This window comes from Aspergillus bombycis, assembly GCF_001792695.1.
Source record: "Aspergillus bombycis strain NRRL26010 chromosome Unknown contig00032, whole genome shotgun sequence".
In the NCBI taxonomy this organism is placed as follows: domain Eukaryota; kingdom Fungi; phylum Ascomycota; class Eurotiomycetes; order Eurotiales; family Aspergillaceae; genus Aspergillus; species Aspergillus bombycis.
In genome coordinates, this window is record NW_019170034.1 from 15118 (window position 1) to 32631 (window position 17514).

At 48.8% G+C, this 17514-nt stretch overlaps 7 protein-coding genes across 7 annotated transcripts; 5 read left to right on the forward strand and 2 right to left on the reverse strand.

The window, feature by feature from the left end:
- Positions 1 to 241: 241 nt before the first annotated feature.
- Positions 242 to 1117, reverse strand: ABOM_004735 (40S ribosomal protein uS4; the record flags this gene model as incomplete). The annotated part of the gene is made up of 5 exons (XM_022531864.1): positions 242 to 653; positions 735 to 833; positions 913 to 931; positions 1001 to 1038; positions 1104 to 1117. 5 exons carry the CDS (start codon positions 1115 to 1117, stop codon positions 242 to 244), a joined length of 582 nt encoding a protein of 193 aa, XP_022390082.1.
- A 347-nt stretch (positions 1118 to 1464) lies between these two features.
- Positions 1465 to 2192, forward strand: ABOM_004736 (60S ribosomal protein eL21; the record flags this gene model as incomplete). Its single annotated transcript, XM_022531865.1, has 4 exons — positions 1465 to 1500; positions 1581 to 1648; positions 1718 to 1765; positions 1868 to 2192. The coding sequence occupies 4 exons, from the start codon at positions 1465 to 1467 to the stop codon at positions 2190 to 2192; spliced, it is 477 nt and encodes a 158-aa protein (XP_022390085.1).
- An 898-nt stretch (positions 2193 to 3090) lies between these two features.
- Positions 3091 to 4410, forward strand: ABOM_004737 (putative mitochondrial carrier protein (Rim2); the record flags this gene model as incomplete). The annotated part of the gene is made up of 4 exons (XM_022531866.1): positions 3091 to 3290; positions 3357 to 4155; positions 4206 to 4309; positions 4371 to 4410. 4 exons carry the CDS (start codon positions 3091 to 3093, stop codon positions 4408 to 4410), a joined length of 1143 nt encoding a protein of 380 aa, XP_022390084.1.
- A 3682-nt stretch (positions 4411 to 8092) lies between these two features.
- On the forward strand, positions 8093 to 11087 carry ABOM_004738 (putative C2H2 zinc finger domain protein; the record flags this gene model as incomplete). Its single annotated transcript, XM_022531867.1, has 5 exons — positions 8093 to 8221; positions 8281 to 8738; positions 9219 to 10420; positions 10489 to 11029; positions 11078 to 11087. The coding sequence occupies 5 exons, from the start codon at positions 8093 to 8095 to the stop codon at positions 11085 to 11087; spliced, it is 2340 nt and encodes a 779-aa protein (XP_022390087.1).
- A 510-nt stretch (positions 11088 to 11597) lies between these two features.
- ABOM_004739 (WD40 repeat domain-containing protein) lies at positions 11598 to 13931 on the forward strand (the record flags this gene model as incomplete). The annotated part of the gene is made up of 6 exons (XM_022531868.1): positions 11598 to 11832; positions 11903 to 12010; positions 12076 to 12425; positions 12482 to 12820; positions 12874 to 13645; positions 13702 to 13931. 6 exons carry the CDS (start codon positions 11598 to 11600, stop codon positions 13929 to 13931), a joined length of 2034 nt encoding a protein of 677 aa, XP_022390086.1.
- A 466-nt stretch (positions 13932 to 14397) lies between these two features.
- ABOM_004740 (translocon subunit SSS1) lies at positions 14398 to 14842 on the reverse strand (the record flags this gene model as incomplete). The annotated part of the gene is made up of 4 exons (XM_022531869.1): positions 14398 to 14438; positions 14538 to 14565; positions 14639 to 14697; positions 14758 to 14842. The coding sequence occupies 4 exons, from the start codon at positions 14840 to 14842 to the stop codon at positions 14398 to 14400; spliced, it is 213 nt and encodes a 70-aa protein (XP_022390118.1).
- Positions 14843 to 16020: 1178 nt separating this feature from the next.
- ABOM_004741 (RRM domain protein) lies at positions 16021 to 17379 on the forward strand (the record flags this gene model as incomplete). Its single annotated transcript, XM_022531870.1, has 3 exons — positions 16021 to 16490; positions 16549 to 17186; positions 17258 to 17379. The coding sequence occupies 3 exons, from the start codon at positions 16021 to 16023 to the stop codon at positions 17377 to 17379; spliced, it is 1230 nt and encodes a 409-aa protein (XP_022390140.1).
- Between the last annotated feature and the right edge of the window lie 135 nt (positions 17380 to 17514).

Sequence of the window (17514 nt, forward strand, 5' to 3'; positions counted from 1 at the left end):
TGATATGATGGGGTTGGGAGTTACGGTAATTATGGGTTTAAAATACTAGCGTACAATGATACATGATTACGAACTTACGCAGGAAAATCAAGATTCGGGTTTCGAAATGAGCCTGAAGGCTATCATTTTATTCATTGAATGGCATGATCGTACAACATCATACGCTATGCTGCAGTCACAACTAAGGCCCCACATTTTTATGTTCCAAAACGAAACCCGTCCATACTCCGGTTTAAATGATTTACTCATCATCCTCCTCAGCAGCATCGTCACCGCCCTCGTTGGCAGCAGCGGCCTTCTTGCGCTGGACACGACCGGGGCGACCACCACCGTAGGGGGAGGTGAGAGCGAAGTCGATGTGCTTCTGGGAGTCAAGACGGACCATGAAGGAGGGGACGTTGACGATCTGCTTTCCGACGCGGATGTGGCGCTGCTTGATCAGGACACGGGCGTGGTGGATGGACTTGGCAAGGCCAAGCTTGTAGACACAGGTCTGGAGACGACGCTCCAAGAAGTCCTCGACACGGAGGGCCAGGACGTAATCGAGCTTCATGCGGGACTCATCGAGCACACCGATACGGACCAGACGGCGAATCAAAGCGTTACCTTCGAAAAGACGCTTGGGGTCCTTCTCGTCGAGGGTGAGCAGCTCACTAAACTTGCAGTCAGCTTCATGTCCGGACCATCCCCTTCATGACGTTCGGGGTATCGCAACAGGGAGCAAGGGCGCATACCGAGCAGCACGACGAATCTTGGACAGGGTGAGCTGGACACGCCACACCTCACGCTTGTTGCGCAGGCCGTACTCGCCGACAATCTTCAGTTCCGAGTCACTAGTGAAAACAAGTTAGGAACGTGAACACACGACATAAACAGAAGCACGCTTCTGATCAGTGGCCGGAGAGTACTAACAGACGAGCCGACTCGAAAGCTGCAGAGATATTAGCATATGAACGGACCTCTGACAAGTTATCAATTTCAAATCGCAAAGGTTACTTACGACGACGAGGGACCTTGTAGGTCTTGGAGTAGACGCGACTGTGATTCAAAAATGATTAGAATGATGCGACTCAGCATTCATCATCATGAAGCCATGTACTCACGGAACGGGGGCCATTGCTGCTTATTTGCGCGTTGTCGCGGAGTTGTCGATACACCAAACTACACGAAAATCGTAGAGCTTCGAAGATGAAGTTGCATTTTAGGGGATAAGCGAGAGTGGATCGTGGTGGAGCTGAAACCGGCTTAGTGCTAGAGGGCTTCTGCCCATAGGCCCTAATCGCCCTGACTAAGACTAGTGCTGCCACCTCAACTGTAAGAGGCTTTAGGGCCTAGGGCTAAAGCCCTCCCAAGCGGGACGGCGCACTAAGCATCCGAAGAAGTCTACACCATCGGGAAGGGCGGCAGAGTGAAGCACTTCGTTGTCGACAAGTTCCCAATTCCAGCACCACCAACACCGCCGACATGGGTCACTCTCACGGTTTGAGATCCGGCACTCGGGTATGTTTGCGAATGATGAAATCAACGATATTGTGCCGCTCGATGGGAAAGGGTGCGCTAACGACAATGTGATATGATAGTATGCCTTCAGCCGTAACTTCAAGGAGCACGGCCAGATCCGCCTGTCGACCTACCTGAAGACCTACCGGTACGCCGAAATCTATCGCGAGGATTGGACGTGATTGTGTATAACGTGCAGGATCTGATGTGTTTATAGGGTTGGCGACATCGTGGACATCAAGGTCAACGGTGCCGTTCAGAAGGGGTCAGTTCATTCCGCCCATTAAAAAAGCGACAAGTCCGCGTGGAAATGCGTTTGGGATTTGCCTTTGAAATTGTGTGGGATCGTTTGCTGAGACTGGAATAGTATGCCCTACAAGGTCTACAACGGTAAGACCGGTGTTGTCTACAACGTCACCAAGTCCTCCGTCGGTGTCCTCCTCTACAAGGTTGTCCGCAACCGTTACCTCGAGAAGCGCGTCAACATCCGCATCGAGCACGTCAAGCACTCCCGCTCCCGTGAGGACTTCATCAAGCGTGTCAAGGAGAACGCCGAGAAGAAGAAGCAGGCCAAGGAGCAGGGTGTCCACCTCCACCTTAAGCGCCAGCCCGTCGGTCCCCGTGAGGCTCACGTCGTCGAGGCCGCCGCTCCCGAGACCATCACTCCTATCCCCTACGACACCCACATCTAAACGAATAGAATGGTCAGGTCGATGCGGTTGTTTGGTGTTTCTGGGTTTTGCCATCTAAGGGTGGATTTTGCATTGAGACGAAGCGAAAAAGGGTACTCGCATGTACTAGCACAATTCAGCCTGTGCATAGATTCCCCTGAATGAAACAAAAACAAAATTTCGATTCCCTGTTCAGCAAACTCAGCCGGGGCATTCGCCTGTCTTTGGCTTTCTCCGCGCGGCTCCGGAACCTTAAATTTGCAAGTATTGGACGCCTTGCGCCCACCATGTCCTCAAATGCTGATATCTTGCCTTGCACGTGGGAATCGGATCTGGGATGTGGTGTTCCACGAGTGACGCTTGTAGTCAGGGCACTTACAACACCAAACAGCGCTATTTCAATGACAATATATCTGCCTGGCAAAGTTCAACCAATCTCTTGTGGTCTGAAGATCAGTCTTGCTGTCACTTCCTCAGCGAATGACCGAAACCTTCACCCAAACGTATGTGTAAAGTAGCATGTCCAGTCTGGTTATCTCGAATTTACTACCTAGGCTGTAGCACGTATTTTACATCCCTGCTGCTCTGTTGCAAGCAATAGCCTTTAGATATGTGGCGCAGCTACTATTAGTTACCACTAGTGTAGAGATTTCCATTCGGCGGGCGCCCAGACATCCGCCCGAACTCCGCCAATGGCAAAAAAAAAAACAAAAAAAAATTAAAAAAAAACGTAAAAAGAAAGAATCGCGGTCAATCAAGTACCTAGGTAGTAACCTCGACCTATAGATAATTGTCTCAGCTTCGCAACTTCGTTCTCTTCTCGTTCCTAGATACATTCACAACAAATGTTTTAATTTTTGTTATCTTGTACTTTATACCTCTTGATCTACGCTTCTGATTTGCCTTTGCGGCTGCTGATATGCCATTCTCCACTACTCCCCATGCCAACTCTGCGCAGGCGCATCTGGCAGTAGATGACACCCAGAAGAACATCGGCAAGGATATAATCATCCAGTCCAGGGAAACTGGCGATGTTGTCCCACAACCCCCACATCCCTCTGCTGGGAATATCGACAAAAAGGACCAGGCAAAGCCTTTTGCCCACTTTGTCGCTGGTGGGTAAGCATGCACTCCGTCCTTCCATACAACTCTGGGTAGCATGTGTTGACATCTCTTTTCTCATAGACTCGGTGGTATGACCGCTGCGACCCTTACCTCTCCTCTTGATGTCTTGAAAACCCGCTTGCAATCCGACTTTTACCAAGCGCAGCTGCGATCGCTCCGCGCCGCTCATCCCTTGCCGCCATCTTCGTCGCTGTCATCCCTTCCTCGGAGTGCTCTGATGCACTTTACCGAAACGTTCCAAATCCTGCGCTCGATCCACGTGCATGAAGGTTGGCGTGCTCTGTTCAAGGGTCTGGGTCCCAATCTGATCGGAGTGGTGCCTGCTCGTGCCATCAACTTCTACGTTTACGGGAACGGGAAACGGATCCTGAGCGATCACTTCAACTATACAAACTCCCAAGAAACACCCGTCGGAATCCATCTGACCGCCGCGGCCGTCGCCGGAATTGCCACGGGAACCGCAACCAACCCGATCTGGCTTGTGAAGACACGTCTACAGTTAGATAAATCCAACGCCGAACACCACAGTGGCCAGGGACGGCAATATAAGAACAGCTGGGACTGTATCAAGCAGACGGTGCGCCATGAGGGCATCCGCGGTTTATATAAAGGACTTTCGGCATCGTACCTCGGTGTGACAGAGTCGACGCTGCAATGGGTGATGTACGAGCAGATGAAGATGTTCCTCGCCCGCAGGGAGTCGGCCAAACGGGCCGATCCCAACTATACATACGGTACCTGGGACGACGTGGAACTATGGGGCGGACGGATCTGTTCGGCGGGATTGGCTAAGCTGGTCGCCGCGGCTGCCACTTACCCTCATGAAGTTGTCCGGACACGGCTGAGGCAAGCGCCGACTGTGTCTATTGGCGACGCAAGGTGGTGATGAAGTACACTGGCCTTGTGCAGTGCTTCAAGACCGTCTGGAAGGAGGAGGGTATGGTTGGGTTGTATGGCGGCTTGACACCGCACTTGCTGCGTGTCGTTCCGTCCGCCGCCATCATGTTCGGAATGTAAGTTGCTCTGGACCCGCACAGTTTCATGACTATGATCATCAGATCTAACTATAAACAGGTACGAGGTGATCCTCCGCCTCTTTGGAACAACCTCCTAGTCCTCCTCTCACGCAGTTTCTAACGTACCTTTACCCCACTCTTATCCGAAGCCCTGTATATTATCTCAATTATCTGTTATTCTTCCGGGTTTGTTTTCCTGCTTAGAAGGGTTAAACTGCATGTTCACGGCGCACAGTTCTTTGGTTGACTTGGCATTTTCTATCTGGGCGCCGGTGTCTTGCTCATCTGTCATTCTTTCCGCTCAGCGATCCGAACTATATTAATCCCGATGAATGTATATTAGCAACAAATAGAAACGCATCATTTCCGTTGGTATATTCTAGACCGTCGTCAACTACATGAAGTAGGTAACAACATATGGGCAATCCTCCCAAGAAGAGTAACTGTCCCGAGATATATATCTGTAGCCCACACAAGAGGACACCACAAGAATCCAAACTTATGATCAACACTACAAAAAAAAAAGAAAAGAAAAAGATAAAGAAACCAGCATAAGATCTAGAACATACCTCACCTCAGCAGTTACATCTCATTTTAATCTAATCCCCACCGATCATCAAAAGAAAAGAAAACCGACTACCTAGAGCTCGAGAAGATCACACACCAGCAGCGGCAGGACCCACTTTTTTTTGCCAGGTCATCGACGTGTCTAGATCGCGAAGTAAAGGTCCAGAGCTCCTGGGGTTAGGGATTGGGATCGGATATTAGACGCGGGTGCTATGGGTACTAGGAGGGCGATGGACTGCATATTGCTTTTAACGGTTTTTTTTTATGTCGTGAGGTCTGGACTCGGTGGACGGTATATCTACTACTAGTAGTACTACGCAGTACTTCGTGTAATGGAATGACATAATTCTTGCAGGGAATAAAAAGAAAAGTTACGGCAGGGACCTGAAATGGCGTAATACGATATCAAAGTAACTAACGGAAATTTTGATGGAAACGTTTTTTTCTCTATTGAACTGGATAAAGGGAGATCTTTTTCTTTTTTCTTTTTCTTTTCTTTTCTTTTCTTTTCTTTTCTTTTCTTTTTTTTTTGCCTTTCCCCCCTCTCCCTGAATCTTGCAATATCCGGGGCACCTTTTGAGTCACCAACACTTCTTGGGGTTAGGATGGGGCTATGCAAAGAATGTCGCGCCCAAGGCACACAGAGTCTGGATAAGCACAAGCACGTCGGTTGGGAGCTTATCACGACTGCTATGCTTCCGCGATGGAAGCTTGTTTGCTCTATGATGTATCCGTAGTACATAGAGGACGTAGAGAGACTGTGGCAGTGATCGTAGTCAGGAATTGTGTCTTCACTACGGTCGATTCCGAGACGTCATTTTGTAAAAAAGAAAAAAAAAATGAAACGAAAAAGAAAAACAATGTTATCGTAGCCAATAGTAGACACAAAATCTCTGATGTGTTGGAATTGTTACCATCCAACTACATGGGATTAATAACGCCGATTAAATTCAGTCAGTCCATTGACGAAGGGTAGATCACTTCATCGGAGGGTCCCGGACCCTGTACCTAATCCAAAGCAGCTTTACCATGAACTTTGGGAACTCCAACCGACCTGAACCTACTCATACCGATGGAAATTTGCTTCCTGTTGGAGAGGTGTGCAGGGTTGTTTACCCTAGCCTCACCCAGCCACGTCATCAGCCACAATTGACGTACACCGCCACACTTTGTTCAAGTTGTGAAAGAATTTGCTACCCACCTGTCAATATTACTACTCAGGCAACCCAATCAGATCGACATTGACAACAGCTCCCAAAGGTCGGTCTGTAAACCCTGAAGGGTTCGGGATCTCAAGTTGAGAAGAAGGAATCGATTTTCCTTACCCTCCCCCACTCGCTCTCTCCAGGTTAGATTATGGTTTAGACATATCCACAACAGTCGAGGATGGATTTTACTTTGACCTTCCGCCTCACTTTTACGCGCCGATACTTTGCATGAACGTGACACTTAGTCCATTTTTCCGAGGCTAGCCATGCATTGGCCGGTCCTGTTGCAAAGAAGCAAAAAATAAAATAAATAAAATAAAATAATGAAAACAGAGGAGTAAACGTCGTCATCCACCCCTCCCTCCCTTTTGTTATTGTGGTGAACGGTGCACGGATACGTCGGTCAGGATATAGCAGATGATAGTATAGATTGGTTTGCCAAGAAGAGGTTGACCGCCTCTGGGAATGGCCTCATCACTGATTCATCTCATCTCATCTCTCCTCTCCTTTGCAATTTGCTGACTTCTATGACGGTTGAAACGAGGGGGTGGCGACGACACTCAAGTGGCCCCAGTGGATTGAACGTGGTGCGTCTTGAATAGACCTCATCAGTTGAATCTGTTTCATCTAGATCAACGGTGGTCTCTTGAAAGTTGAAGCTGCATCATCGACAAGGGTGGCGAAAAGTCAAAATGCAAGCGTGACTAAAGTGACAGAGCCGCATCAAGTGCAAAACATCCTTCGTACATCCACACACATACTCCTACACAGATGTGTCCGGATCCCATTCCTTCCGAACACTGGAGATGAACCCCAAAGCTCGAAGGTAGGAGGAGGGGTCCGCATCAGAGACTAAATTATCATTCCCCACCCATCAATGGATTGCGGCAGCGGGAGAAAACGCGGGTGATACTAAGTAGTACTAGATAGTTCCCCCCGGGGATCCACTCGATTCAATGATTGTTCACATTAAACTTTCCAGCTACTACACAGTATCAGTTGCTTTTTTTTCTTTTTTATTTTTTAAAAATTTATTTTTCCTCCTTTTCTTTTTCTTTTTTATTTTTTCTTCTTCATAATTCCTTTCCCTTACTGTCATTCATTGTCTAATCCTGTACTTGAATTGAGGACGAGCATATATCCAATATTACAACGGTAGGATAGAGACAAAAATCCAATCAAATTGCATACAAAGTAACGGAAAATTACCAGGGCAATATGGGGTCAAGATGAACGACGGAAGTTGTTTATTTTCCGGCAATAATCTAGATTTCAAGCAACACAGTACTACTAATACTGAACCAGGTCACTGCTCAGCCACGTGGGGAAATTCCTGGTTTGGTTCATACGGTTTGGTATAACATGGCTCAGACGGGTACATACGTAGCCTTAGGTTTACTTGTCCTGACCTCCCAAATTACTACTAGTAGTACTTGAGGGCACTGGTACCCAATTACCGAGTCTCTGACCTTCGAACATCCACATCGAGATGCCTTCCTGCCTGATAGCTTTACCTGAAGTCTGTTACATACCGATACGGCATTGTGGTTGGCGTCATGAAAGTCGGCAACCCGATTTTACCCTGTGGGCACCGGACTAGTACCTTGCTTACCTTGACTATAAAGATTCCAGTGTTGCCTGCCTATTCTTTCCAACTCTTTGCCTTTCGTTTTTCCACTACTGAATTTGAGTCAGTGTGAAAAGCTCCATCGGATTAAACTCCCCGCTCCAAATCTTGTAGCTGTGGTCAGACAGTACTTTAGTACCGTTGGCATCAACCAACTGACATTGTCTTTCGTTCAAAAGCCCCCCTTCTCTCTTCCATCCCTTTCTTCTGTATTCTTCCTTAATTAGTCCATTTCGTATTTGTGCCCTCTTTCTATATCTTTTCTGTTCTCTTGCTTCTCTCCCTCCTTCCGATACCTTCACTTTGCCTTGTATAGTGCCAAGTAATATTTAAGCTGCTGGTCTTCTTATATCATTGTCTTGGCCAACCTACATCAATATGGGTAGCTCGCGCCCTAATGAATACTATGACCTGCTATCGTTTGTTGGTCATTATCAAACAGGCTACTGTGCCACATCAGAAGATGGCCACCTGATGCCGAACGCCTCTATGGATCCCAACTCTTCAGTACGTTCCCTCTCGTGAATACTCCGTCTCTATGCCGATGTACTAACATCGACTCCAAGTCCAACTATCAGTCAGCGGCCACGTCACCGGTATCACCGTTGAGCTGCACCAGTGCAGATCTCCTTCCCGGAGGTACTGCTCTGCCCGAGATTGACACGGATTTCTACCTGTTCGATAGCCCGGCCAACGATATATCGCCGACATTGCCCATGGATGCTGGGCATGTGCCTTCCACAGAAAGACTTCTCAGCACAAGTGTTCCACAGATCCCCCATCTTTATTGTCCACCGAGCGTGTCTTCTCCGGACCCCCTCGATGAAGTTAGAGCGGACCTGCACCGGCTCCAATCGACAGTCCGAAGTAGCGTCAGAAACGTTTCCCATTCTCATAGACTGTTCGAGATGAGGTCTCTTGTGAGAGACACCTTCTGTTGCCTTGACACCATGATCCAAGACGAGGTTGACTACGAGATACATTCCCCCAACAGTACTAACAGCACCAACAGCAACAACGACAGGTATGCCTGTCAGCTGTGTGAGCCTTACAGAAGAAGAAATTACTCCTCGAGGGGGGCATTCCGTCGGCACGTCTCCACTGAACATGCCCCTCGGTCTAGATTCTTTTGCCCTCTTTGTGACTGGCCTACCTGCAGGAGGGACAAGGTCTGGGGTCATTTTAGACTTAGGCACCCACCACCAGCCAGACTCGAACGGAACGATATCAGGCATACCAGACTCAGACCACCGAGAGATTGTCCGCTGTGCAAGAAGTCTGTACAGTCCTGGGAGGCTTACTTCAACTGTGTCTCCGAGCATTGCCGCATACAGCACGGTAGCTCCCCGGGAACAAGTGGGGTTCAAAGCAGAAGAAACAGTGGAGACAGTGGGAGTGGTGGGGATGGATTCAATGGCCATCTCGCTCCTGGAAACCCATTTAATGGACAGGGACCCCAGACCCAATTTCCAACTGGAGGTGGAGGCAATTCTAACAATGGAAGCAATCACTTCGCTGGATATGGATCCTCTTTCTACGGAAACAGCTACTCTAGGGAGAACAGCTTTCCTCAACTGGTTGAGCAGAGACTATCACACTCCCCTAGCTCGGTCTCGGATAGAGATGATGCTCCTCCAGACCCTGTATTGTTTTCTCCTAATCCAGGGAAGCAAGCTAGCGAGATAAATCATCTCAGACCAAACAGCCTTTCGGGTCACCACCAGCTTCTTGATTTCACCTTGGAAAGGAACCCACAGGTTATTACACCTAGGGATAATTCGGGTCACCACAGTGGGAGAAAATCGCACAATCCCAGGGGCCCTTCTCAAACAACATCTTGCAATGACAAGAGCCCGCACCGAACGACATTGTTCAAAGAGCTGTCCCTCAAGAAGTCTCAAGCACGCCCTGCATCTGAGCCTCCGAATTTGGTTCCAAAGAAATGCAAGTTATGTGACCATATAATGACGACTTGCGTTGAATGCAAGCTTCACAAGGGAGCTGTGAATAGATGTCATCTATGCGCTGGTAAAGCCAGCCAGCAGCACGGATCGCCCAGGGTTCTGGAAGACTATGACCAATATTATGATTTTGCGTGTAATGGCATGTCAGACCGGAATCGCTCGGCGTCAAAGATTGCTTGGGCCTTAGAACAAGTGTCTCAGGCTTTCAAGCCAAAAGGTGATCCATGTTCAACCGGTAACAGTCGTACATCCACAGATTATTTGTTCGATGAGTCACCTCCATGGGTCTCAGTTATGACAGCTATTGATAGGGTGTATGCGCTTCAAGTTTCTGAGCAGTCTACCTTCAAGGCTATGGGCTCCAGCTATTCGATAAAGGTTCTCCCAAGTGCCTTGGAGCCTCATGCTACCCGATCTCGTTTTACAGCGATGACCCTGGCCCTTGATTCACCACAGATCTACAGCAAGATTGGGCATTCTGGCTCGTTCAAATGCACTCACATCGAACTCTCTGAAGTGCTATACGGCACACGGAATATTACTGGAGATACAAGTGTTGCGTACGAGTCTGATTCACAGAAGGTAGCAGTGTCAGCATTGACTGCTGAGTATGCCATCCCATGCCTTGCGAAGACTTCTGAGAGCCTTTGTACAATTCCATCGACAACCGTGTCTTCCAGGAACCATCGAATTCGGACTTTATCCGTCGGGCCGCACTGGAGTGGGACTTTGTCTCTACATGGTATGTACGCATCTGTAATCCCTACCGGTTCAAACATTGCGGTAGAAGTACTAACAGAGACCTCCCAGACCTGACAGTTGAACCCACAGCTCTGGAAATTAGCGGAGGGTTTACCTTTCACCGTGTCGTCAAAGACAGACAGTCTTCTCAGCGCTCGACTCTTTTGATGAATGCATCTAGTGCAGCCGAAGACCAGCTAACGCGCAGGAGGCACTCTAAATTGCGAAGAAAGCTTCAAGTCATCATTGGGATTCTTGTATTACAAGCATCTGTCGCCCATACACTCCCAGTCTCGAAGCAGCTGGAAGATGGAAACCTGAGGAGTCCTACCGTAGCGTCTGAAGACACTGACCTCGTCGAGCCCGGCAGCGACCTTGACTCATCCGATCTCAATTTCCTGCCCCAGTGGCTCCGGGAGACGATTTCCTCATTTTCTGCAGGCCTGATAGACAATGTTGAGTCTTCGATGTTTGCAACACCGGTGTACAAAGCTGAAGAAGAGATTTGGCCGAAGGTCAAGACGTTTGTAGGATCCATGGCGAGCTACCTGGAAACTCCCGTTAGCCCGACAGTGATCGAACAGCACATTGCTGAATATAGGAAGCTCAGGTGAGTTAGTTTAACTTGTCTAGAGATATATATGCTGACTAACCGCAGAGTATGGTGACCTGGCCAATGGTGATGATTTATGGTGTTTGTCTTCTCGACTTTTCCTTTCTTCGACATTTTCTTTTATGTGACGCACGAACTTTCGGGTATATACTCAAATCGACGGATTTCAACGACACGACGCAATGATACAACGGGATTAGGGTTGTGGGAGTTGGATGGACTATGAAAAGGGGTATGTTCACGACAGTCACGATACCATGTCTCAATATTCTGGTTTTCTTTGGTAGCTTCATATATTTGTGAACCTTCATGGCCTCCAAACATGGATGGACGTAGATAAGCATCTCGGGGATAGGAGTTAAGGAAGAGCGGAGACTGCCGCGGGATGACATAACCGTATCGATAAGAGAATCCCATTCGGAAGCAAACTGCCGGTCAATTGACGCCTGTTGTCTATCCTCGTACTTATTATTGGAAGCTGGTCAAGTGTACCTAATGATATGACCCTTGCGGCCAATCCTGCCACCCATAGCCCAGCCCTAACCCCTCCTAGTTTTCCCCAATGATGAGCTCCCCCGACCCCCATCCCGCTAGTGGCGACCGTCCGGCGTCGAGAGATTCACCCGCTATATGGCATCCGGCCAGAGAATGGCTCGAAGAGGATGAGGAAGATGACATGGACTATGAACCCGAGACTGAAATTTCAGAACATTCAGAGGACATACCCCATCCGGATGAGGATAATTTCATCGACGAGGACGACGAGGACGGCTTCTACGGCGTTCATCTAAATTATCTCGGTATTGTTGTTCCGCCATGTCCAGTTGCTCCCGAGACGCTAATACTTTGTCGATGATCAACTTGATGTAGACCCTGAATTACATCTAGGTAATATACATATTGAATTCTCCATGGACGAAGGAAATTTGGAACAGTCTGGAGAAGCAGCGGGTCAGGCCGGTGGTCGGCACTCCCGAGGTATTTCTACCATGCTCATCTCTCTATAACCTCATTGATTACGGCTTCTCACTACCGATTGCTAGCAGTTTCCGCCACCCGGTTGTTGAACTTACTGGCATCAAACGGCCTGCGACATATTCTCCATTACAGTCGGGCTGGTGGCCAAATGGACAACGATGATGAAGATGAAGATGAGGAGCTTGCTGGCTTTTTTGGATTTAGGAGACGCACACGGCGGGGCGGAGGTGATCCGGCACCTAAAGTACCCAGCGAAGAAGGGACTAAGCTAATGGCTTCTGGCGACTTTGGAAGCAATTCATATTATACGGATGAGTTGAAAAAGAGGAGGAAAAGTCTTGCGACGAGGACGATGTGGCGGGAACTAGGCATTGATCTGTCTGGTCCGAGGCAGGAGGTGCAGTCGATAACTCAAGTGAGTCTTTGACCGTGTAACATCAAATGCTCGATGTTGACGTTCCGCATGTATAGGGTCTTATACCTGGTTCAGTTGCCGACAAGATCATTCATTTCGACTCAAGGTGCTACTCGGGGCAGTTTTCCGATGATGGTAACTTTTTCTTCTCCTGCTCGCAGGACTTCAGGGTGAGGATGTATGATACGTCTAACCCGTATGAATGGAAGTATTACAAAACCGTGAACTACCCTTTTGGCCAGTGGACTATCACCGATGCCACCCTGAGTCCAGACAACAGATTTTTAGCGTATACCTCCATACGGAACCTTGTTTGCCTTGCTCCTACAGATCCATTTGATACCTCTGAGCCGTCGGTGTTAGATCTTTCATCCTCTAATGGAAGACAATTTGGTGTATGTATCTCCCCGTCCCATGTTCTTTTGTTGTTCTGACCTGAGTATAATAGATCTGGTCGGTTCGGTTTTCAGGTGACGGCCGTGAAATAGTAGCAGGCACGTCAGATAACTCGGTTATTGTCTACGACCTCGAAACCCGACAGTCAGTCCTACGCCTACGCAACCACGAGGATGATGTGAATGCTGTCTGTTTTGGTGACAAGTCTTCCCCTCACATTCTCTACTCCGGGTCCGATGATAGCACGCTACGAGTGTGGGACAGGCGCTCAATGGGTGACGGGCGTGAAGCAGGCGTGTTCATCGGACATACGGAAGGACTGACTTACGTCGATAGCAAAGGTGATGGTCGATATGTGCTTTCCAATGGCAAGGACCAGAACATGAAGCTCTGGGATCTAAGGAAGATGATGACCACAGCGAGGTTCGATACGATTGATGCCCAGGATTACACCAGCGGCTTCGATTACAGGTTCGAGCCATACCCCGCAAACTACTACGAGGCGCACCCACACGATTGCTCCGTGGTCACATTCCGAGGCCATCGGGTCCTCAAAACTTTGATACGATGCCATTTCTCGCCCCCAGACAGCACGAACTCTAGGTACGTGTATACTGGAAGTGAAGACGGCAAAGTTTATGTGTACAACTTGGATGCAACCCTTGCCGGAACAATCGACGTCGGTCAGGCAACGGTGGACACTCGACCGCAAGACCCCGACATAACCAATAGTGCATATGACTTCAGCAGCCGCGCTGGCGATTTGGCCTGGCAAACATGTGTCCGAGACGCAAGCTGGCATCCCAACGCCCCTGTAGTAGCCGGTAAGTCTGGTCTTGTTGAGAGACCGGAAAGTATACTTTCTAATGATGATTTGTAGCGACGTCATGGAATGGCTGGGGCCTTTCAACCGGCACCTGCACGGTACATTCTTGGAATGGCGGCGCCGCCGAGGACGAGGGGACTCCACCGGTCTCTAAGAATTACGATTGCCGGCTGAAACCCGTGCTCGAATATGACCAGTTCAAGGAAACAATCCATCACCTCCGCAGTCGACCCGTATATCGGCGGAGGCTAGAAGATGACGAGTACGCGGGTGAAATATGGTGATCTACGAAATAGCATTTCTTTTGATTTAGCATGGTCTACTTTTGGAGCCGAAAATGCGAGCGAGCGCAGCCTTTTTTGTATACCAAGCTCAAGTTGGGATTTATGAGATTGAAATTAGACTCCCATTCAATAGCCATTTCAAAGGATTAGATAACTCTCTCAAGTTATCCTCTCTGAATGCTTAACAGAATCAGGAAACGCTATTTATACAGAATCAAAGGAATCGCTACAATGTTTCATGCAGCAAATTCCACCTCCATCACGCACTGACGGCATGCCATCAAGTCAAAGATGAGTTAAACACCTCCATTTCCCATCAATATATTTCGTTTCAACGCAGTAAGAGTAACGGGTATCGGATACAAGCATGGACGGATTCTCCCCCCCTTTTTCTTTATGCAGAATCCCATCCCCACATCAAGTTAAGGTAGTAGGTTATCGAGTGTTGATTAATGTCGCTCATAGCTTATGCGCCACCGACAAGGATGTTGTTGACGGGAATGTGTACTAATCAGTGTTAGTTATCGATCGGTTGCCACCTGCATTTATGCCCCTGGGAGTCTGGGTGCTCCTCTTGAGGACAGAATGCACATGCGACCGACTTACTTAATTTAATGAAGTAACCAATGGCACCCTGAATTTTAGTTAGAACTGTTATTCACAGACAAAGCGTTTATGCGTCCGATGGAAGATCGAGGGTCTCGTACCATGATAAGGAAGCCCATGCCGACGGCCTGGCTGATCTTGATGAATTCGCGCTTGTCGGCTGTATACCATTGAGTCAGTTTAGAGCGAGAGAAATCAGAGCGATTGTGGTGTGGCGTACGCTTGGTGCATCTACGGACGAAGAGGGTACCCTCACGGAGGAAGTCCTTGGGGATGTCGGCGAGCTCTTGGAGGGTTTCAGACATTGTGACGAAGAATTGATAAGAACGGTAAGAAAGGAATGAGAATGGAAAGTAAGAAAAAAAAAGTAGTATGCGTGAGTCAGGAAAGTTGAGAGAAAAGAGAGAATTGGAGAATCGAAAAGAGGCGATCTGGGCAAGAGATAATCGACAGATCATCCACACGCGCGCAACAGGAGAGTTGGCCTTCTGGGGTTCGGAAGTACAGTTGAGCCGCGATCCGGGTCCAGCTCCCCAACCGCAGCTCCTTCGAGATCCAAAGGCAAGCTCTCGCCTTCCCTTCTCTTCTTGCGCGCTCCACTCGGCACGTCCTTCAGACACGTCTTATTGTACCAAGGGATTGTTCGCCTACCAACGCTTTCTCTTCAACCCCACGCTTTCTCCCCATCTCTCTTTCACCTCTTTCACCAACTTCTCTTTCTTCTCAACCCGTGCGCTGACGGCTTACGACTCAGGGGATACAAACTGCTGGGCGGAAGTCCTTCTGTACTTCCCGTTCGCATTAGTGATTTGCGAACTGGCTTACTGACCTAAATCTGACAGCACTCTTCTGCTGATTTTCCTTTGCTCTCCTGTTTACTCCCGCTGGGAGAGTTATATCAGTTCTGTTCCTTAGCAAAGAGTGCACTTGTTGCCTGAACTGTGGCAGCAGAACTTAACACTCGGCGCCGCATCTCCTGTGGAAACTACTCCCATCTTCATCTCTTTCTCTCTACTTTCTCACTGAAAAAAATCTTGCCATACTTATCTTACCTGTACTTGGAACCCTGAGACAAAAGCTCTGCTCTGTATCTCCGTTTCAGAGCAATCAGATTTACGGACTGGTGAAGACTTTTGTTCATTTTTGAAGCTGTTGTTGCTTCGGATTGTACGTATTTTCGAGCCTTTTTTATCCTTTTGTCGGTCTATACTGCACTCGCCCCTGTTGCTTTAAGAAGTTGCAAAGTGGATTTTGGCATTTGCTACAAAAATTACCCAGTGTTACTCCCTTGCTGCTTGGGAGACTCGTGCAGCGACCTTTCACTCTCAAGCGATGGCAACTTCCGTGCTAATTGACGGTCTATGTCTGCAGACATGTACTTCCATTGATTCAACGAATCAGAGAAAAGAAACAAAGGACTGTATATTTCACTATCCAAGCAATCAAAAATTTGCCTTGACCTTCCGATTCATATCTTAACGCCATGGCTACTGAAGATGATAACTTCGATATTGATATCTATGGTGATGGTGGTGGATATAACGCCAATGAACAGGGCGGAGAAGATGATATCAAGCATGATGACACCGAGCTCATCCTAGACGCTCCAGAGCATCCCCAGAATGCCGCTCCTGCTCATGGCGATGGCGCTGCAGACACCAACGCGCAGCAGGGGCATGCCGAAGGTACAGAGCCCAATGGGGAACATGTAACACAATCAAATGCGCAGCAGCCAGCGGTAACAGAGACGCCAGCTCCCCCGCAGGGCGTAAAGCGCAAAGAGCATGACGACCGTCCATTGGATCCAGATGCCACACCTGCCCTGCTTATCTCTGACCTGTACTGGTGGACCACTGATGATGATATCCGTGGTTGGATCCGTGAGGCCGACTGCGAGGATGAACTTAAGGATGTAACTTTCAGCGAACACAAGGTGAATGGCAAGAGTAAAGGGTAAGCAATTATGGCTGAATTGTTAGGGTGTAGTGTGCTAATTGATTTGCGCAACCAGCCAAGCTTTTATTGAATTCACTACACTTCAGGCCGCGACTGCCACCAAACACAAGCTCGAATCCTTCAGTATGACAGGATCGTCAGGACGGAAGTATTCTGTTAACTATACCAACCCCCAACCAAACCCTTTCCGCACACTCCCGAAGGATGCGCCTATGCGAAAGGACAACCAGGCTCGGTCGATGTCCGGAGGCTTCAACTCGCCTGCACAGAACATGAACTTCGGAATGAACAACATGGGTGGTGGTGGTGGTGGTGGTGGCGGCGGCGGTGGTTTCCGTGGCGGCCGCGGCGGTTTCAACTCCCGGGGTGGTATGAACAATAACATGGGAGGTTTCAACAACCGGAACTTCCAGAATCCAATGGGCTTCCAAAACCCGATGGCTGGAGGTTTCGGTGGAAATCCGATGGGAGGTATGCAAAACTATGGCGGCTTCAATAACCGTGGAGGCATGATGGGCGGCATGCGGGGTGGACCCGGGGGTATGCGCGGCGGCCGTGGAGGCGGCGGTATGGGGGGTCCCAACATGATGGGCATGCCGAACATGAACCCGATGGGTGGTATGGGCATGAACCCGATGTCTGGTGGAATGAACCCGATGATGGGCGGCATGGGAGGGAACATGGCTATGCAAGGTATGTCTCGTTGCGAGTGATATAATCCGCCCGACCATGTAGACACGTTCTGACCACGGCTGTTTCGCTAGGTAAAGGCGGCTTCCAAGGCCCTAATCCGGCTTTCAATCAAAACTTCTTCCCTCCTAACCAAGGGGTCGGAGGTGATGGATCATGGAACCCCCATGGCGCAAAGCGCAGTCGACAAGAGTAGATGATCCTCTTGACACGCTTGCATTATTTATGGTTTGTCCCTGGCGATATCTGGACATTGAGGAATCGTTATTTTTCTGTACCACATGTTTTACCATCTAAGTTCCCCATCATTCATCCCTTGGGTTCGTTTTCA